We start from the raw sequence: 19752 nt of genomic DNA, 5'->3' as shown, positions 1-19752 counted from the left end.
AGCGACACATGCATCGCAATTTATTTATTTATTTTTTAATTTTACATAAGTCACCGGCGACGATCCTCTAAACCAGCCCGTGGAAACCAGATGATTTAACACTGCGCTTTTAACACGTCTGCGAGGAGCCCAGCAGCGCTCGCAGTATGTTCAGTGCTAGAAACAGCATAGTGGTGGCCGGGCTAATGTGCTCGAAGCTAAGGCTCCATGCAGCCTTGTGCCGAGCAGGCTTCGAGGACCAGGTCTGCGCTCCAAGCCCGGGGCGTCGATGCCAAACGCAGGTGTCCGAGGTCTACTCGAGTAGCTTTAATGCAAACAATCGTTCGCAATGAAGACCACTGGAGAGTCTGAACGAGGATGTGGTTCATCTCGCCTGTTTGAAATCAGAAGAAGAAGAAGAAGAAGAAAAAAAAAAAAGCATTTCAAAATGGCAGACAATCACACAGTGATGCAAGTGTAAAGGAACAATAAGGACAAGCATAACACATATGGAGTCATCCTTAACACACACAAACTGCCATTTCAGCTTGGAAAAGAGGTGCAGATATGAGTTTGTAGAGAGAAGCTTTACCCTCCCCCCCCCCCCCCCCTGCCCTCCATCCCCCTTCAAGACATTATTCCGCATGTACTAAGATGAGAGGAGGCAATGGGAAGGATGGCAGATGGGCTTTCGTCTTCTTTTTTTCTCTGCCGGAGGAAGATATTAATCAGACAGCGTTCAATCACCGCGACCTCGGGGCTCCCTGCCCCAGTGGGCCAGGCTTCATCGTGAGGCCTGTTCATACAATCAGAAAAGCACAAGCGGGATACGGCTCGGGTACATACGTCACCTGGCCCAATTTAATGACGCCGACTCGACGTGGAAGTTATGGATTTGATGACTGATAAACAAGGAGCTCCCATGCAACATTTCGGTGCTTCTTAGATAATCGTATCGAGGCCAAACGAGAGCTCCAGATGTGAACACCTGTGCAAATGCAATTCATGTGGCTCAGAGCTAGTAACCCCCTATCACAGCCAGATGTAGTCTGTGTCAAATAGTGCATACATAATCCATGTGTGTTGTGTAGTTGTTAGAGGACAGCTAATGGCTTAGTAATTTGGATGAGACTTTATTTGTGATTCATGTGTGGGACCTCTTACATAAGGCATCTCTCAAGGCCGCCGGGATGCTTTCAGTAATCTATGTTTCTTTGTGAGTCATTGACAGCTACTATGTGTAGTGATTCTGACTGCATCACCGTGGATACCAATGCACAGTCGTGTCCTTCGTGTAAAGGTAATAGGATTTATTCAAGTCAAGAAGAGTGTTTTGGCATTTTCTTCCTTCAGTCTATGGATTGGCTCCAGATGTTGGGACAGGATCCACTACTGTGTTTTAGTTCATTCAGATGACATGGCCGTTGCAGGAGGAAGTGATGTCAGAGTGAGGAAGTGCTTTGCGCAGGTTTTTTAGAGCTGATGTTCACCGTTTTCCAGCATTTTAGGTTTCAGATAGGATTCATCACATGCTCATGATTTTGGATCCACCGGAGTTTATTTCTTTGTTATTTAGAAATGTCTTTTTTTTGTTTTCCAACTATAATCGTAGTAGGACTTGACCTGATGTACTGGTTCCATGGATCAACAAGAGTCTATACTGGTTTGATGGATACTGACATTGGATACATGTACATGTGACAGTAGTTCACATTCCAATGAGACTGTTCATGTTTTAATTAGTGTCCAAATAGTCCAAAATAATACCATTTGATCTACACATCGTTCTCTTATGCCAAACAAATAATATCTCACTTTGTATAATTTCACATATATGAAAAATATAAAGCTTAGTACTTAGTACTACCGACTGTAATGCTGGTTGTTAACAAAATACATTATTTCCATTGCAGGTAAAAATAGTCCTCAATAGGGCATATTTCTTTTAAATATGATGGTTGTATATTATCCTTTAAAAATATCTCTCGGATGTAAAAATGTTGTGTTGTTGATGTAACTCTATCCCTCATCATGTATGCTGTCAATGTTGTATACCTAATGTTGTGTCAACACAAACAATGCAATGCAATCTGGCAACAAAAGCACTGCCATGCCCAATGTAGTTGTGTCTTAAGAAAAACATCAACAACAGTTACGTTGTCAGTAACAAACATCCACATTTGCAGTTGGAATAATTATGTATTAAACAATAGTTTCTTTCTTGTTTTATTTGGAAGTGAGACAAATTCTTCTGGCATCTCAACTGCTGAAACCACTTGGAAAAGGTTGAGATGTATAGTGTTGGTAAACATGAGCATTGCATTGACGTATGTTTCATGTGTTTGAAAAAATCGGTTATTTAGAAAGATGGCAGCGTATGCTGATACATTTTGCTGGCTCTTGTTTACTCGAGTACATCCATCCATCCATCCATCCATCCACATCCGCTGATTCGGGATCAGGTTGAGGTGGGGTCATGACCAGCAGACTGACCCAGACTCCCCCATCACCTGCAACATTTCCCAGCTTCCCGTCTTTGCTCTTAATCACACAAAATCTTTGACTTTAAAGTTATTTCAGGTTTCCTGGGATGGAGGTTTTGAGAATTAACAACAGTGGTTATTACTTACAATTACACATCCGATTAAGCACCATATGCAGCTCGAAGAGGGGCCATGGTTATTGGGCAATAACGTGCCTTTATTTCGGGGTGTCTATTTCTAAAGTAATTTCCCCAATGTCCTTAATTTCTAGTTACTAGTCTACTAGTCATAGCCGTTTATCCCGGGGATAAATATAGATCACTCACTACACTAACTCCAAAGTAAGGGAGTTGGTGTGTTTCTATTTTAAGGAGACAGGTACACAGCTGGTGGAAGACAAAACTATAGCAGAGGGAGGAACTGTCAAAAACTAGTCTACTGATGTTTGCTTTCCCTTCATGGTAATGTATGTGGCTGGAATTCACATGAATGGATGAGTTCATGACTAATCAGTAGTAATGTATGACTAAAGCATTACTGATTGACCCTTTACAGCACATTGGCAGCAATGCATATATTGACCTAATCTGCTTTACTGTAGTTGATTGCTGGCATGCCAGCTTCAATGTATTCATGGGATTTGGAGATTAGCCTGTAAATACACTTGTCCTTACTAGCTGAGGTCGGTTAGAGTAAGTATAGCAGGCTGACAGTCCACGTTGTCGGTTGAATTTTAAGTGAGTACCACAAGGAGGATCTGATATGTTAATCAATAGCACATATACATATACCTTAGGTAAATCGTGAAAAAGATGTCCAGGCATTTTCTACCGTGGTTCTAATAGCTCTTAATAGGTTTATTGTGTTGTTCCCAGAGGTGAAGAACCAATTTTGTTTTGTTTGTTAATTAGCACGAGGATTCACCAGACTTGAATCCTTTATTTGATACAGTTAAAAACATGCAAAGATCATACCCCAAGAGCACTTTTTGTTTGTACTAATGATACAGACAGAGATGTTTTATAGCTGGTTTTGCTGCTATTAACCTACTTAGACCTTCTCATGAAGGATCATGGAACCTGAGATTTTAATTTGATCTGATTTGACCGCTCCATGAAGAGCTGATGAGAGTGTTCATTGACAATACCTCGAAATACGAAGGGGTAGAATAATTCAAAATATCAGCCGTGCTTAATGAGAGTTGATGTGAACACAACACTTAACTCCAGTCCTCAATTTCATTACGTACGCAGCTGCGAACATGCATATGCATGAAAAACAAACACTAATATCTTCACAAAAACGCACAACAGCACGCACACACACAGCTGGCACAGAACTCTCCGGGGATCTTCAGGTACCGCATTAGTAGGCAAAACATCAGATCTGCTCGCAGAGGAGAACACATGACTCTTCCTTTTATGATCTATTCGTCTTTAGCGAGTTTCCATATCCCCAAATTGACTCTATATGCCCATCTATGCAACCATACATCTAGCCTGTCAGTGCCAGAGACAAATCCCCCCTGGATATATATTTTATGACATCCTGAATGGCATATATAAAAGGATCCACCTGACAAAAATATCAAGCTTTAATGTTTAAGGCACGAGTATTGTAGTCGAAGATGGATAGAACTTAATGAGGTCTGAAGAACAGTGTTGGTCCAAACATAATTCCTCGCAACCAGCCTAAAAGATCACGAGAAATCCATCAATACTTGTGCTTTACTATCGGAACTGTCGTTTTCCTTCACCTCTCCCCTCGTGATTATGGACTATATAATTAAGAAGTCTCTTTTTCCTCTCAGTACTGCCAAATGTTTCATTCATTTTATGCTGTCTCCAAACCCTTTTTGCTAGATATCTCTATATCTCACTTCATCATTCTGTATTTAAACAACAGTCTATTACTTTTCTCTGCTTGGTTTTTTATGATGCATTGTGTGCCTGTAAACATCTGTGTTAATTATCAGTCTTTTCTCTCATCTGAGGCTTCCACGTAATTAGTTTTGTAGGCCTCTCTTTAATGCATATGGATACAGGGCCAATCAAACAAATAGAACGAGATATAAAACGTTTTATAAATTTAGATCCTCCCCAAAGGTGTGTAAGAAGTAATGGTAGCCATAATTGTGCTCTTTTTCTATATATAGAGGTAGTTTTGGAAGCAGTGGGTAGATTTAGTCTCCTACTTTCTAGTGGTAGTGAAACCTTGTACTTTGAGTGTCTGTCATGCCATTAAGCCTTACAATTACACCGTGAGGGGGACAGCCCGTCCTCGCCTTTACTTGAAGAGATTACCGCCTTTTTTCTGTGTGAACGGCACCGCGGCGCTTTGTCAATAGCTCAATCGAACTCGTTCTGTGTCACATCACTTTTTGGCGGTGAGGTGGTTACCTGGATGGAAGCCAACAAAAGTCAAAACATTTTACTTTACAAATGCCTGTGATGAATCTGTCCAGGTGGCCATTTCATTTTGCGTCCGACTTACTCTCAACATTAATACTAAAGTCTGCTGTCATAACTGTGTTTGCATGACTCATGCCTGCAAAGTTGCTGACTGCCTAACCACATTACTTAAATTAAACATTGGCATGGTTTTGCACTGGGGAAAAATTTAGTACAAGGCTTTTGAGAGGACACATTTAATAATGAAAACAATGTGTCACATAGGCAATTGGTGCTCCCAGATGGCGTGATGGCTAACACTGATATGCCGTGATGTATGTTCCACTAGATATAAGCTAAACCTAAGTTCACCTTATAAAAAACATCTGGTACATCTGGTACGTAATGAGATAACAACTTTTAAAGGGCGGTTCACCACAAATGAATGAACGATAACCCTAAAGTGTGAATGTTCTGTGTGTTGCACTGAATGTGCACTAAAGTTAATTCATGTCTTAATCCGACAAAATTATGACTTCATTTGACTTTTTATGGAACTCATTTGGCATCTTTCAGTGCTGCAACTACATTGTTTCACAAGAAATCCTATGAACAAAAGTGAAGCTACAGCTATAACGTGATGAGGAAAAGCCTTGAAAATATACCTTTTTGATCGATTCTCTAAGCTCCTTAATTCCATTTTTCAAGAAAGCAGAGGACGGTTTAAAAAAAAAACTCTTTGTTCTTTTTTTTTTTCTTCAAACATCAAATGTATTCTCTCTCTCTCTCTCTCTCTCTCTCTCTCTCTCCTCCTCGCAGCTCCTTCCAGACTGAAGACGATGACGAGGCTACTAACAAGACGTGGGTGCTGACTCCCAAAGTGTACGAGAGTGACGTCACGCACGTCCTAAACAGCCTACTAGATGGATACGACAACAAACTCAGACCTGACATCGGAGGTGGGTGATGATTTCTCACGATTCAATGGACTATTAGTTACAGAATCATAACGAAATACAGTCCTGGCGAATTAATAATTTGAGAAGTTGCGTCTTAAAGGGACAGTTCACCATGAAATCCATGATACCTCCTATACATCCTACTTGTGGGGCAATTCATCTATCTAGATTGTTTTTCTGGGTGAGTGTTGCCGGGTGTTGTAGACGTTGACTGATGTTTTCTCTCTAGCGAACTAAACCTCGTTCCCGTAACAATGCGAAGAAGCAAAGCGTGCATCTACTAGTGGAGGAGGCTCATGCTTGTGACAGCGCGGGATGTAATCATTTAAGCCGTCCTCCTCGGCTGAGGTGTAAAATCAGCTAGCTCAGTGGTGCTAGATGAGCAAGGATTGTCCAGAATAGATGCAAACCCTCTTCTGTTCATTAGGACACGTTTACAAAGAGGAGTGGATGTCGTCTGTTGTGGTTGAATATAAATAAATAATAATTATGCGTATCGCGTGACAAGATACGTGTGGCCTTCATGGTCCGTGTAGCTGGCCTTGTCTTGTCGATGTGAGAAAGGGACAAGTGTCTTACTCCAACCTTCACGTTGACAGACAGCCGGACAAGGCTCCGAGGTGTGCATAAGTGTCTATCCTCAAGACTTACAGTCCATCTGCAAGAGCGGAGTAGGGCGAAATTTAGTACCCGTTGAATACTTGATGATTCATGGGTCTGTATTCCTGGGAAACAGGTTTGAGTCAGAACCTGTCACATACTCTTACAGAATAATAAAGACATACCACCGGTGACGGGGAGATGTTAGTGCTGTATTAAAGCAGTCGGTGGTAGGAATAGATTTGAATTAATGCCCTTACAGGAACAGTGTAACTGGCCTGTGACATTGTAAAAGGGTGTAACCCCTCAGCTGCTAAGAAACTCCAAAAAGTTTTTTCCCAATTTGAAATTTGCTGTGGTCTTCGTTACTACTCCTTCCACTGTTGACCTAGAATATATGGGCCAGTGAGAAGTTCCTCATATGCCTGTCAGGTGTCAACGCTTTCCCTAAAGGAGCATCTTCAAATGATTTAATGTGGAGAAAAACAACGGCCAGAGTACCACGGCCTAGAACTGACCCGATGCAGCTTTAAAGCATGACAAATAAATTGTCCAAATGATGGCAGAAGATGAAAGTAACATGGACGTGTCCACTTGGTCTGGTACAATAATTTGTACAATGCAATGTGCCACATTTCATGAAGGGCAGCATTTTTTATTCTTAGGACTTTAGAAGTGGGCTTGCGCCATAAATTGGAGAGCAGCTCAGATCTGCTTTGAGGTGCAGCAGCAGCCCAGAGAGCTGGGCGGCTGGCTGCCACCGTCTTAACCATCAACTTCAAACACACTGTGATCTTGCTCACTGGTGGTATTCCAGCTGCTGCCAAGTTACACAGCTACAGAGGGGTTATAATTAGCTGGCTACAGTGTCATCTGATCCACCAACCAATCAACCAAGCAACCAGCCGTACCAAGGCAAAAGCAAAGATTCTCCTCCACTCCTCAAAGCGCTGCAATGCTGTGGATTCGGATTAATTGCTGAATGTGCCTCGGCCTCCCCTTTGAAGTCCATCCTGATGCTCATTTAATTTTAATGCCCCTGGAGTCTACAGTGCAATTGAAAAGTGAAGCAAATAGGACAGAAACAGGGAAAATTCTTTAGTCGTAATATATCCATGACTTTGACAGAATGTAATTTCCTTCTAGAAAAAGATACATTGATTCACATAATGAAGACCAATTAAGATAATATAGAGATCAATGGAGAGGACAGTTGTACAGTTAGTTTGATGAATAGGTGTAGATGATTGCTCGTGCATGGAGCGGATTTGGTCTGAACTATTGACATTAGGGTTGCCACCCGCACCTTAAAATACGGAATTGTCCCTTATTTGAGAATAAAATAGCGCGTCCTGTTCAATCTGAATCAATACGGGACAGGGTTTGTCCAGTATTGTCCGAGTTGTCGTCAATGCAGCATCACGTGCAAATAATCCCACCCGAATTCTGTGAAGCCTCGTCCTATTCTGCCCGTGATTGGGAAATATTTGCAGCCATTGTTGGTTTGATTGGCCGTGAACCTGAAACAAACCAATCAGAGTCAGAGGAGGGTGGGTCTCTAGGCCGAGTGTCGATTTGAAATAATGGCGGAGGCATCTCCCGATTAACCCCCCACGTCCAGCTCAGACTACAACTGTAAAAGTTCAGATAAATAATAAACAGAATGAATTCACATTATTCTTTTAACCACTTCCCTACCTTAAGATGCAATAAGCTGTTTATGTCCACAAAGGCAAGTCTGTGGAAATTGTTTTATTGCTTTTACAACTAATGCACCATTATTTCTGCCAATTTGAGTGGGAGCGCAGCTTTTTTGTACAATGTCCTCTTCCAAAACTGATATCTATCAGTGTGGTCCCATTCCTAAAAATAACTATTTCACAAGTTGGAACTGAATGTTAACGAGATGCTTTGGAAGAAAAGATGTTTTTTTTTCTTTGCTCTCCGTTGATAACGGTGAAGCGCAGTAACTAAATGAATCCGTAGTGCAGAGGAGAGGACAGATCATTTTTACGTTAACTCGCTTACAATCTTACAAAATTCCATGATTTACATTTTTGGCCATTACGCCCAGGCCTAGAGTGGACATGAGTTTGTTCGAAGATATGTGTGTGCAAAGGTGTTTGCTTTGTAATGCAGATGCATGTGTGCTGGTGTAACCCCATAGTTGCAAAGAAAACTTCCTGAAATGTCTTGTGTATGTGCATGATAAATGACTGATAACTATAGTACTGACTTTCTTGTGCTTCTTTTTCAGTGAAACCAACAGTGATCCACACAGACATGTTTGTCAACAGCATTGGCCCAGTGAATGCCATCAACATGGTGAGTGATACTGGAAAATATTGTGTTAACATGACAATGTTTGATATCAATAATCAGGCTTAAACCGCATGTGCGACTAAGAGCGAATATTTATTTTAAGAATGTCTTCGGCCTAATGATCCAGAGCCTTGGCTCTCTGGACCTGGCACGGTTTCACTGTCTTGCTCAAGCACACTTCAGCAGAGCAGATGCTTGCTGTCACGCTGGATCGGTTCGGTGCAGCTAATCGCTATGCAGCGCCACCGCCCTTCTAGTGTAGCGGCACAATGCAGGTGTCAATCAGCTCCCTGACTACTGCACTGGAGGGGATAAATGGGATGCATTTCTCAAATGCTGATAAACAATTGAACATATATTTGGAATTTGTCACGCGAGTTGGCATTTCATGCAATAAAAAAATTCAGAAATGCGGTTGCCAAGAATTGCATCAGCGACATCCGTGGTGTCACCTGTTCAAGCTCTCTGTATTCAAATTATTATGGCAGGTGGTCATTTCCCCCTGATTTGGTTTTAATGCGTTCATTGTTTTGGACCTCTGACTGAATTTGGATCATGCCATCTGTTCAATGGTGAAAGTGACACATTTGAGTTGTTTACTGGTTGTGTGAAATGTAACTGCGTTAACTGACTACAAAGCTGTTTGTTTTTGCTAAACATTTCTTTACTGAAAGGTAGCATACAAAAGCTTTTTTTCTTCTTTATTTCAGTTATCTACGGATGAATGACCTTAAATTCTCATGATATATAGGTTAAACTTTAGATTTTTTGGGTTTATGCATTCATTTATCGATATCAGTTTGACAAATTGTTTTATTGCTTTTACAACTAATGCACCATTATTTCTGCCAATTTGAGTGGGAGCGCAGCTTTTTTGTACAATGTCCTCTTCCAAAACTGATCTCTATCAGTGTGGTCCCATTCCTAAAAATAACAATTTCAGAAGTTAGAACTGAATCTTAACGAGATGCTTCGCTCTCCGTTGGTAATGCAGAAGCAACGCGCAGCAACTAAATGCATCCGTAGTGCAGAGGAGAGGAAAGAAAAAACGTCCTTCTGATCGAAAGAAGAATTAGCAAACCTTACGTCAGCGTTGTTTCATGTGTCACTGTTTTCTGCGGCACGTCCCCGCTGAGAACCTCGCTTCTATTGTTTCCCTGCAGAGCAGAGTCTGCTCTATACGTGGTGGTGTTCCCGTTGGACTTGGTCTTTGCTAAAACACCCACTCTACAATAACTGCAGTCACAGTGAAAGGGAAGCATTGGCTGGATCAGTGAGAACATGTGTGTGTGTGTGACGACATTCTTACGTAATTACAGAGGCCTGGCTCGTGCGTTGACACTATGACGTGGCAAATGTGGTAGGTGGATTTTCTGAAGAGCTAACAATCCATGAACACTATTTTTAAAATCTTAATAATGGAGGCGTAATCCTTTAAGTATGGAAAATTTATAACGGTGGTTGTAGAGGGGGAAGTGACGGGGCAGACCAACATCTAGAAATAGAAGGAGAATGGATTTAGAGCTGCACGGTTCTTGGCGGTTTTTGGATGCTTGCAGCGGTTTTGTGTTTTACAGAAGAGTGTTCGGGAAAGATCTCAGACTATTCATAGGTGAGGGGAACAAAAAAACATGGATGTTAAGCTTTTGTCCACAAGATGATGCCTGCTGAACTTCACTTTGTACCTCAGGACTCAACCATTCCAAATAATAAAATAAATATGAAAGACTTGATGATTGATCCCTTTGACTCACTGTGTCTCCTTTCCCTCTCACAATAAATCTCACCTCAGCTCTTCAACTCTGCCCGCGACTCTTTTCATACCTCTTACGTATATATATTCTAAGCCGGCTCTCTCACGGTTTGAATAGCAGAGGTTTTGTAGCCTGAGGACAAAGTGCTGACTGGGCGGATGGTAATGTGGTTACAATACTACTTGAGCCAAACAAGGGGAATTATTAATTGCCCCGATAAACATTTAATTTTCAGGTTGAAAGCTTCAGGATGGTCTTTTTCAGCAGAACTATTTAGGAGGAACAAAGGGACTTCCTGGCCAGGAACAGAGGAGCATAAACTCTCTTGTCTGAAGACAAAAGTGCCAGCAAATGTGTTCCAGCAATAAGTTTTCACCGACATCGAAAAGTTGCCCCCGGACAGAAGAACCGGTGCTTTTGCAGCCGGCACAGTTCAATTTGATTGTCATTTCACATCGCAGAGCAGAGTCACATATGAGGGACACCAGTGGTTGGACAAAAATAATGTCTGCAAGCTTTTCTTGACAAATGGAGTGTGTTATGTGTTGTATTAATCATGTTCAGCCTTTAAGCAGAGTTTAACGTAACGATTGAGGTAAAAAAAACAAAAACTTGTTTTATCCGTCTTTAGGAATACACCATCGACATCTTTTTCGCTCAGACCTGGTACGACAGGAGGTTAAAATTCAACAGCACGATGAAGGTCCTACGTCTCAACAGCAACATGGTCGGAAAGATCTGGATCCCGGACACCTTTTTCCGCAACTCGAAGAAGGCCGACGCCCACTGGATCACCACGCCCAATCGCATGCTTCGCATCTGGAACGACGGTCGCATACTGTACACCCTCAGGTGATATTTCATTATCATGTCTGAAAAACCATATTAGTAAGAACATAGTGGATATTGATTATAGGTAGTTTTGAATATATTTACATAATCAATTACTTCTGGTGCTCTCGATTGAATTAAGCAAAAATATATAGAAAACAGAGCAAAAACACGTGGTAATTAGTCTCAAGTTAACAATTTCAGCACCAACGCTAGACTAAGAACTAACGATTAACTGGAGCATGTCATTTTATATTTGGATTATTATCAATTTGCTGCCACCGAAGTGCTTGCAGCTCTTCATGGAATCAAGTACTCAACAGTTATCGGCCTCTATGCACAACACTGATTATCCTGAAAAGGCCTTCGGCAATTTGGGGTTTTAACATTTTCAATTTGACATTTATCAGCGTAAGTGAAAATGAAAATAAATGAAAGAATTTGTTAGTGACAAGGGGAACACTGTAACTGCACGACCCTAAACTGATGTTTTCAAGCACCACTGCGCACGATATGGTTTGAACATTTTAAACCTTCTGTTTACATTTATAGCTTGATCGGACAAACATGGTGTCTAGGAAATCACTGCTGTGATGGGTTAAAAGTACCACACAATGATAATCGCACACTGGTTACGAGTATAAAACCCTTGAGGCTAACGAGAAACAGGAAGATAGATGGAAGGGAAATATCACCTGTGCTCACTGTCATAAATACAGCAGACGTTAATAAGGACACCGGAATATATCATCAGTGATAATGAGAGAGAAAACAAACCTTTCTGGACTCAATCAAGCCGTGATGGATGTTCTGCTATGCAGAACACTACCCTTCCACTTCATTAATTTGTTAAGGAACTCCGAATTGAACCGCTGGTTAATTAGGATTATGGCTGTGTTTGGGAGGACAATGATACATGACAACAGCGGATGCATGGACGGGTAAAGTCATTTAAGGTCATTCTCCCATTAAGGGGAAGTTTAATGACTTTGCCTTCAAACTCCCTCAAGTGTGAAAACAAAGAGACGTGTGTGTTGCTGTGAAAAACAGCAATTTGGTCTCGTGAAATTGTAATTAATATTTCCATGTGTTATTTTTGATAAAGAAAGGAACGTTGCTCCGACTTTCCCAATACCCTGTTAAATGTAAACTTTTCAAAAATGTATTACGGGTAATATGCAAACCACTATTTTGTTTCTGCAGGTTGACCATCGATGCAGAGTGCCAGCTTAAACTAAACAACTTCCCCATGGATGAGCACTCGTGTCCCCTGGAGTTCTCAAGCTGTAAGTTTGGCAATTTTACCTTGTCACACACACACACACACACACACACACACACTCTGAGCCCATCAACAAGCAACACATGAGCACAGGAAAAACATAATTTAAGGAATTATTATGAAACTGGTTTAGTATTGCAGGATGCATGTACTAGTGTAAATTTATCCTGCACTTTTTCCCAGATTAAGGCTTTTTTCTTCTTCAAAGAGCTCTATAATAGATGGCAGCGTAATTTAAAACGTATGTCTTATTGCCAACTTGACCAAAGGCTAACTGCTGATTGATTTCCCTGCACTTGTCATTACTGTTCCAAAACACATTCCAAATAGGGACACAAGTCCAAACGAGTGAGGGGTGGACAGGGGGTAAATTATGGTAATGAGGCCGGGCCGCGGATCTACGGGAGAGATGCACCACGGGGATATTCCCCGGAGAGAAGGCTTCACCGAACAGCTCCGCGGCAACAAGAAAGAGGGGTGGCGGGCCCTAAAAATGGAACACAGGCGTTCATTTAAATTTTAATGAAAGCCCTGGATGTTTTCAGAACTTTGAAAAAAAATCGCTTGATGTGCAGCGGCATTGAGCTCAATCTGCGAGGCGGCGGGCGGAGCCCCGAGCAGGCGGAGGAGGCCTTGTTGTCACGCGGGCGTATTTACTCGACACGTGCCACAAACTATCACGAGATTTTCCAGGGACGGAAACCTGTTTCGGAGAACGCTCAAAGTGAATCCACATCGCTGAGCTCTCTGGCAGCGTCGTCGTTCCGGCTTCCCAAAAAGGACACTGAATCAATAATTTGTCCTGGATGCATCGCGGGCCAAGGAGCAGACGGCCCGCCTGCTTATTTTTAATGTGGCAGATTCTCCCGTCCGCTTCTCCTGTGACGTTCGCCGTTGCTCGGCGCCTGAGAGCACTTCAGTAATAAAGCCGTTTCGAGTTTGAACTGAGGAAGTTTCGTGTGCATTATTCATTATTCACTGGCGACAGCCGTCAAGATGCAATTTGAATGGACTATTTATTATTTCAAAGAAGCCAAACAGTGTGATACCAGATGTAAATTCCACACTATATCAAATACAATTTGATTATGCGTGTGATGCGTCTGCATCGTCTTAGTAGATCGGCATTAGTGAGATTGTTATTGTAATCATCCCAACCAGACAGCGTCCTCTTGATCTAATGCAATTACTGCGGTCCAAGACATAGACAGATGTGAATCATTTTTGCTTTTAAAATCAGGTGAGTGTTTCAGCTTTCAATTTTTCACTCCACAGATGGACTGCATATTTTGTCCAGAGTGTGTTGTATATAATAAATAAATAAATATATATATATATATATTGTCTCATGAAACGCTTCCCCTCCAAGCTCACAGGCTCACGAATGTGGATTTTACATTGAACAGCTTTAAAACCCACCTTTTCTCAAGTCTCAAGCGTCATTTCTCTCCCTCTTCTTCTCTCGTCTTGTAGCGAAGCTCAATGTGACGGTGTTCTCTCCCGTTTAGATGGTTACCCCAAGGAGGAGATTGTTTACAAGTGGAAAAGAAGCTCAGTCGAGGTCGGGGACATTCGCTCCTGGAGGCTCTACCAGTTCTCTTTCGTGGGCCTGAGGAACACCACTGAGGTCGTCAGCACTGTCTCAGGTAAGAAAACAATTATTTATGGTTTCTTGATCTGTGGGTCCTCTCTGATACAACATCTATGTGGGGAACGGTATATGTAATCTGATGGAGGCACAAGCATGCCGTTATGGGATGATGTGGTGAAACGTCATTCGTGGAAAACGTGAGAAGCATCATTTTTGTCAGACTTGACGCGAGGTCGATGTCCCTCTAACTTTGCGTCTGTTGCTCGGGGTCAAAATAAAGGTGGACTTTAAAACGATTAACATGCATTATAGTTATTATTCAGTTACATTTTCTACAGACAAAATGAACGCGAAGAACCATTATTAATAAATCAATGCATTATTAAACTAGGTTGTACATGTTACATTTTAAAAGCCAAGCCTTTATTTGCAAAATGGAAACACCGTTCTGTAATATTTTTAATTTGATATTAAATGCTAATGTCTCTGACTCTGCTATTCTAGTTGAACGTCCTTCATGCTCCAACAAGGGGCTTCAACGACGTGGTGCCTTTGAAACAACACACAGATGAGGATGATGTGCATCATCATGCATTAGGTTGCACATTCACAAATGAATGAAGGAACATGACTCATGGCTGTTTCCGTAAGATCACCAATGCAAATAGTCTTCTTTATTTATTTATTTTCTATTCTCCTGCTCAATCTCATTTTATGGGATGTCATAAAACTTCTGTTGGATGAGTAATGATCAACGGAACGGATGTTTTTTGGCCAAACTCCACCCGTTTAGAATGTGCTTAACAGGCTGGATGCAACAGAAAGTAAAGTCATTCAGTCAGACACGTAACAGTTGGGCTGATGTTCTAGTCATCGTAGTGAGAGCCCAGTCTGCCTTGTGTTAACACAGGACCAGCGGGTGAAAAGTTTGATCACATGATGAGTTGTGTCGGACATGCTGAATCGCAGGTCTGTAACTGGGTTAGTATTCGAGGGGCCTTTGTGATAAAATGCACTAAATCATGAATCTGTCCGATGAAATGTTCCTCACTTCTCTTTGATTCCGGTTTATGATTCATTTGATCTGATATATCGACCACCAATGTAACCTATTCAGTTACTGACCATATTTCAGGTCAGAAAAGATTTTTCTACCTGATAAAAAACGACATATTTCATGAATCAGGAATTTTGCCAGAAAACGAATGAAATCCCTTCAAATGTGCCTCCAGAGGGCTGACAGTCGAAGCTCAGACATACACAGAAATACGCTCGAATGCACTTGCACACACACACACACACACACACTATAGCCATGGGAATCCGTGAATTCACCCAGTCACACTAACCCCAAACCCTTACACACCCTTACACATGTGCATTGCAAAAACCTGCTTAAAACGTGCTCTTTCTGTTTCAATTTAAAACATGTTTAAGTCACAGCTTGAGACGGCAATCCGTGTCGGAGGAGGAGGAGCCGTGGTGGGGAATTTGCCGCGTCCTCTGACTCTCCGTCTCTCTGATGTGGTTCGTTATTCCCACAAACAGCCATCTGGTGTCTTGTCAGAGCAGAGCACCTCGGCCCCGGCTGAGACCTCTTGTCTCATTTTGCAGTCAGTTTGGGTATCCGACCTGCGTTAAGATTCATGAGCACAACATCTGTCTGCGAAAAAAACAAGTCAGTTAGGGCTTCATAATTACCCAGTGGTCTCAAGTTCTTGCCATGCAAAACTGTGGTGAAAATGTGTAAACACTTTGCAATATGCTGCATCGTCAGTAGTTTTTTTTTTTTTTTTAACTAAATAGTTCTTAACTCTATGTATTTTTTGCTGCAGTGAATCCGCTTTCAAATCCACAGAGTAGTGAGCAGTGAGACTGTCCTCCAACCAGACAGCGTCAGATTGTGTGCACACTGTCCCACTGGCCAGCCAATGGATCCCTCTTTATCCAAACAGGGAGGTTAAACAGTAGTTAGTTCAAAGAAATCTTTTTTTTCACGCTTTGATGAATCACCATCGACCAAGATGATTTGAAAAGGGTCAAGTTGTGTTAAGCAAGGAAGACACTCCTTCTCATTCAGTGAGACAAGCCAGTATCTCCCAGGCTGAACTTCAACAAAATGACTACTCCCGCATTATGAATCTGTGCTTCTTTTTTTTTCCTTTTTTTTTTTACAGAAAGTGATGCGTGATTAAAGCACGACTGAGTGGTATTGTAATTAAAGGGAGCTGGGGCGGCGGCTTACCATCTGCTGCTCCCATCCAGTTGTGTTCAAGCTGTTTTGGAAAGGCTCTGTCTGTTTTTATTTGGTTCCTCTCTTCCTTCTCACAGCCAGCGTCCAAAGACCTGGATCACCCAACATGTAAAATCACACAACGACCACCTGTATCGCCTCACAGCTTCTATTTACATACGCACACGCGCGCGCATTTGGATGCATGCATACAATGATCTCATGGAGTAAAAAAAAAAAAAAAACGCATGCATGGACATAATAAAGAGGGAAAGACAATGCTGACGATTTAGAAAGGTAGCGTAGGTAGGTTCACCCCTCGGCGGCCTCCTCGGCCTTGATGCTGCGAGCTGCGTTCCCACCCATCTGCCAGGCGGGAGAGTTCACTGCAGCCCGGAGACAAGGACGCGAAAGAGGCGAAAAGAAAGAGGACGCAGGGGAGGGAGCAGGAGCGGACTAATCACTGGAGCAATGAGAGAAATAATCTGGGAAAAGGATGGTGGGTTTGGGGCATTTCATTGGTCGCGCAGAGGAAAGATGGACCCATTTTGCCAGATTAGAGTTCAAGTGTGAAGGATTTGCGGCTTTGGGAAAAATGGATTTACTACATCTGAGGTTATATTTTTGGGATTTATCTCTCTGTAACTACACAAGTAACATTATATAAATTTGTACTCCAATTGGATTATTGGTAGTTTTTTTTAAAAATTATAATAACGTAGACCTGGATTTAGGGGAAAACCCTAAAACCAGAGGCATGAGAAGCTTAATTAATTTCAGCATCTCATTCAACGGTCATGTTTTGGATGTTCAATGTAGGAATAACGTTTTACTCACAAATGGATTAAGTCCAAAACTGTCTGTTTGTTTTATTTTGCCGTATTCCCGTTTACTCCCAATTTCCAACTTTGAATTTTCCCAGAATTTTTCACCTCTAACTCTTGTGTAATTAATGTAGTCACTTGAATTTACTTATAATCCCATTTAGATTCAACAACAAGCGGCGTGGCTGCATTAATACACTATAGTGTTTGTTTGATTGATGGAGACGAGGTAAAAGCAGATATATTGTGAGGGGAGAACCAAGATGAATGAGTGATTCGTTTAATCAATAAATGGGTGATTAGTCACTTGTCTATTGTCTTGATTAATGTAGCCAGTGTGGTGCATTTACATTAACTATCAAACACCACCACCGGGATCTCTCTGAGGCTGTTAACCATCTTCCAGGCACATTAGTGGAACAAATGAGGTTTGGAAAGCACCTCTTACATTTGCCAAGAAGCTTTTCCCTTCGAGCACAAAAGGAATCAATGCCATTCGCTGTCTTTATTTCACGATCAGTGAATTGTGAGATGGTTTTCACGGGACTTTTGCATAATTTGCTGTTATTTTAGCAGAGCCCAAATCAACCAGCACTACCTATCTGTGTGTTTGACGGGATTCAGAGTGCTCTGGTCCCGTGTCCATAAATTAATGCATTCTTCTGTGTCCATTTGCCTGCATGCACATATCGTGCGCTGGATGAAAGTATATATAAATATATATATATACATATATATTTTTTATTTTACGTATTATTGAAAGCTATTCTTAGGGTGACCTTCCAAAAGCGGCGCGGTGCTGCCCCGTTGTCCGTGTGCGGCCGCCTGAGTGATTCGGTTTGAGTGCGGAAGGCCCAGGGATACATCAGCGGCCCTCTCCAGATCACAGAGTCCCCCACCCCCCCACCCCCGGCCTGCAGATGATTCGTTGACCGGGCGAATCTGGAAGCATCGCGGTTGAAAGGAAGTGGCCCAGGCGAGAGGAAGACAGACAGACAGACAGACACATGCGTCCCGGGTTTATGCAAACGCGCTCAAGTATGCACGCTCACTGCGACCCGCCAAAGGGTTTTCCCTCGTAGCGCGGCAGAGTGCATCTTTAGGCCTTCCGCTGCAAATAGGGGGGGGGGGGCGAGACCATAATTGAGACCATAATTGAACCTCCACAAACACCCTCACACACAACTGGAATAGATGCAGTTCATTGTTTCCGCCATCTTCCTCTTTGACATATTTTGGTTCATGTGTTTCATAGAGCAGGGGAGAACCTTGGATAATATTGCGGTGTGTGGTCATGTCGTAATGATTAGTTGGGTTGAACACTGTTGTCATGTGTGACCGCGCGCGATCCTGAGAATGATGGTGGCATGCAACAAGTAATTGACTAGACACAAATTATACAATTTTGAGCAATTTATTTGGCGTAATGAGACTTAAAAAATCGGAACATATATATATATATATATATTTATTTCATTGTATTGAATATAATCATTTAAAAATACCAATTATAATCTATGTGCTCCAATGCGAACCAGAAAGAGAGAAAGCCATACTCAGGGCTGGCCAGTAGCGGCCACAACAACGATGGAGGACTAAGGGGCTGGAATAGAGCACTCACTACGCTCCGTGCCACACATTCATACACACCAAATCAAGAAAAAGAGGCAAACTAAAACTGTACAAGTGGTGAAGGGAAGTGCAAAATACCACGGCATTCAAAAGGAGTGATGGCGCAGCAGTGAGCAACTCTATCACCAAATCCCCCCACCATGAGAAGCCACGCCCGGACCAGACCCTGAGCAGGAAAAGACACAATGAGCACAAGTACCCAATCACAGGGTTCAATATATTAAAATCAACTAAGCACCAAACAAACACAGTAAATAGTAAATAAGTAAATTAAGTAAAGAAACAACAAAAAACGAAATTAAATGCCAATTAGACCCAAATAAAAAAAACTGCAAGGCACTCAGCGCCTGTAAGGACAAGAAAAGAGTTAACACATGTAATAAATATTCCTTCTCTACTTGTAAACTGGCATTACCTAGTATGACTACAAGAGAGCGGCTACGTCATAGCAGACCGCCTCCTTTACACACGCAGCAGTCTGAGCCAGCGTCTAAAACACAAAAAGGAGAACTGAGAATTCACTAAAAAATGAGGAGCACAAACACACCTACCAGGCCTTCAGCAGTGAGAGGAATACCCGCCCCAGGGACCACGATTGGCGCAAGTGGCACAGGGATGTAGCGTCAGTACGGGTGTCTGCTGTGTGTTTATATACGAGTGCTAATGTAATGGAATGCGGAAGTCTACGTACCGGCTTGGGGGGGAATTCCCTCTACGGCGGCTCATTAGGGACAGACAACCCACCGGTTACATTCACCCCGGGGCTCTTGAATTGGCGGCCCGACAATACCACAATCTTATCGGCAATGTGTGAAGGTGGTTGGACAGCACTGTATCTAGGAGGTTATAGCCCCTGCCCTGCCTCTGCCCCT

At 42.2% G+C, this 19752-nt stretch overlaps 1 protein-coding gene across 4 annotated transcripts in view; it reads left to right on the top strand.

The window, feature by feature from the left end:
- The window catches only part of gabrg2 (gamma-aminobutyric acid type A receptor subunit gamma2), a 44861-nt gene that overhangs the window by 838 nt on the left and 24271 nt on the right, over positions 1 to 19752 (top strand). For all 4 annotated transcript variants that reach the window (XM_037467478.2, XM_037467477.2, XM_037467476.2 and 1 more), the window contains exons 2-6: positions 5672 to 5811; positions 8669 to 8736; positions 11119 to 11339; positions 12522 to 12604; positions 14109 to 14246. In XM_037467478.2, the coding sequence (XP_037323375.1) occupies positions 5672 to 5811; positions 8669 to 8736; positions 11119 to 11339; positions 12522 to 12604; positions 14109 to 14246 (650 nt within the window). The remainder of the gene's footprint in view (positions 1 to 5671; positions 5812 to 8668; positions 8737 to 11118; positions 11340 to 12521; positions 12605 to 14108; positions 14247 to 19752) is intronic.

Source organism: Pungitius pungitius, chromosome 16, assembly GCF_949316345.1.
Source record: "Pungitius pungitius chromosome 16, fPunPun2.1, whole genome shotgun sequence".
Classification (NCBI taxonomy): Eukaryota; Metazoa; Chordata; class Actinopteri; order Perciformes; family Gasterosteidae; genus Pungitius; species Pungitius pungitius.
The sequence above is the reverse complement of the archived record's forward strand: the minus strand, read 5'-3'. Positions and strand labels throughout refer to the sequence as shown.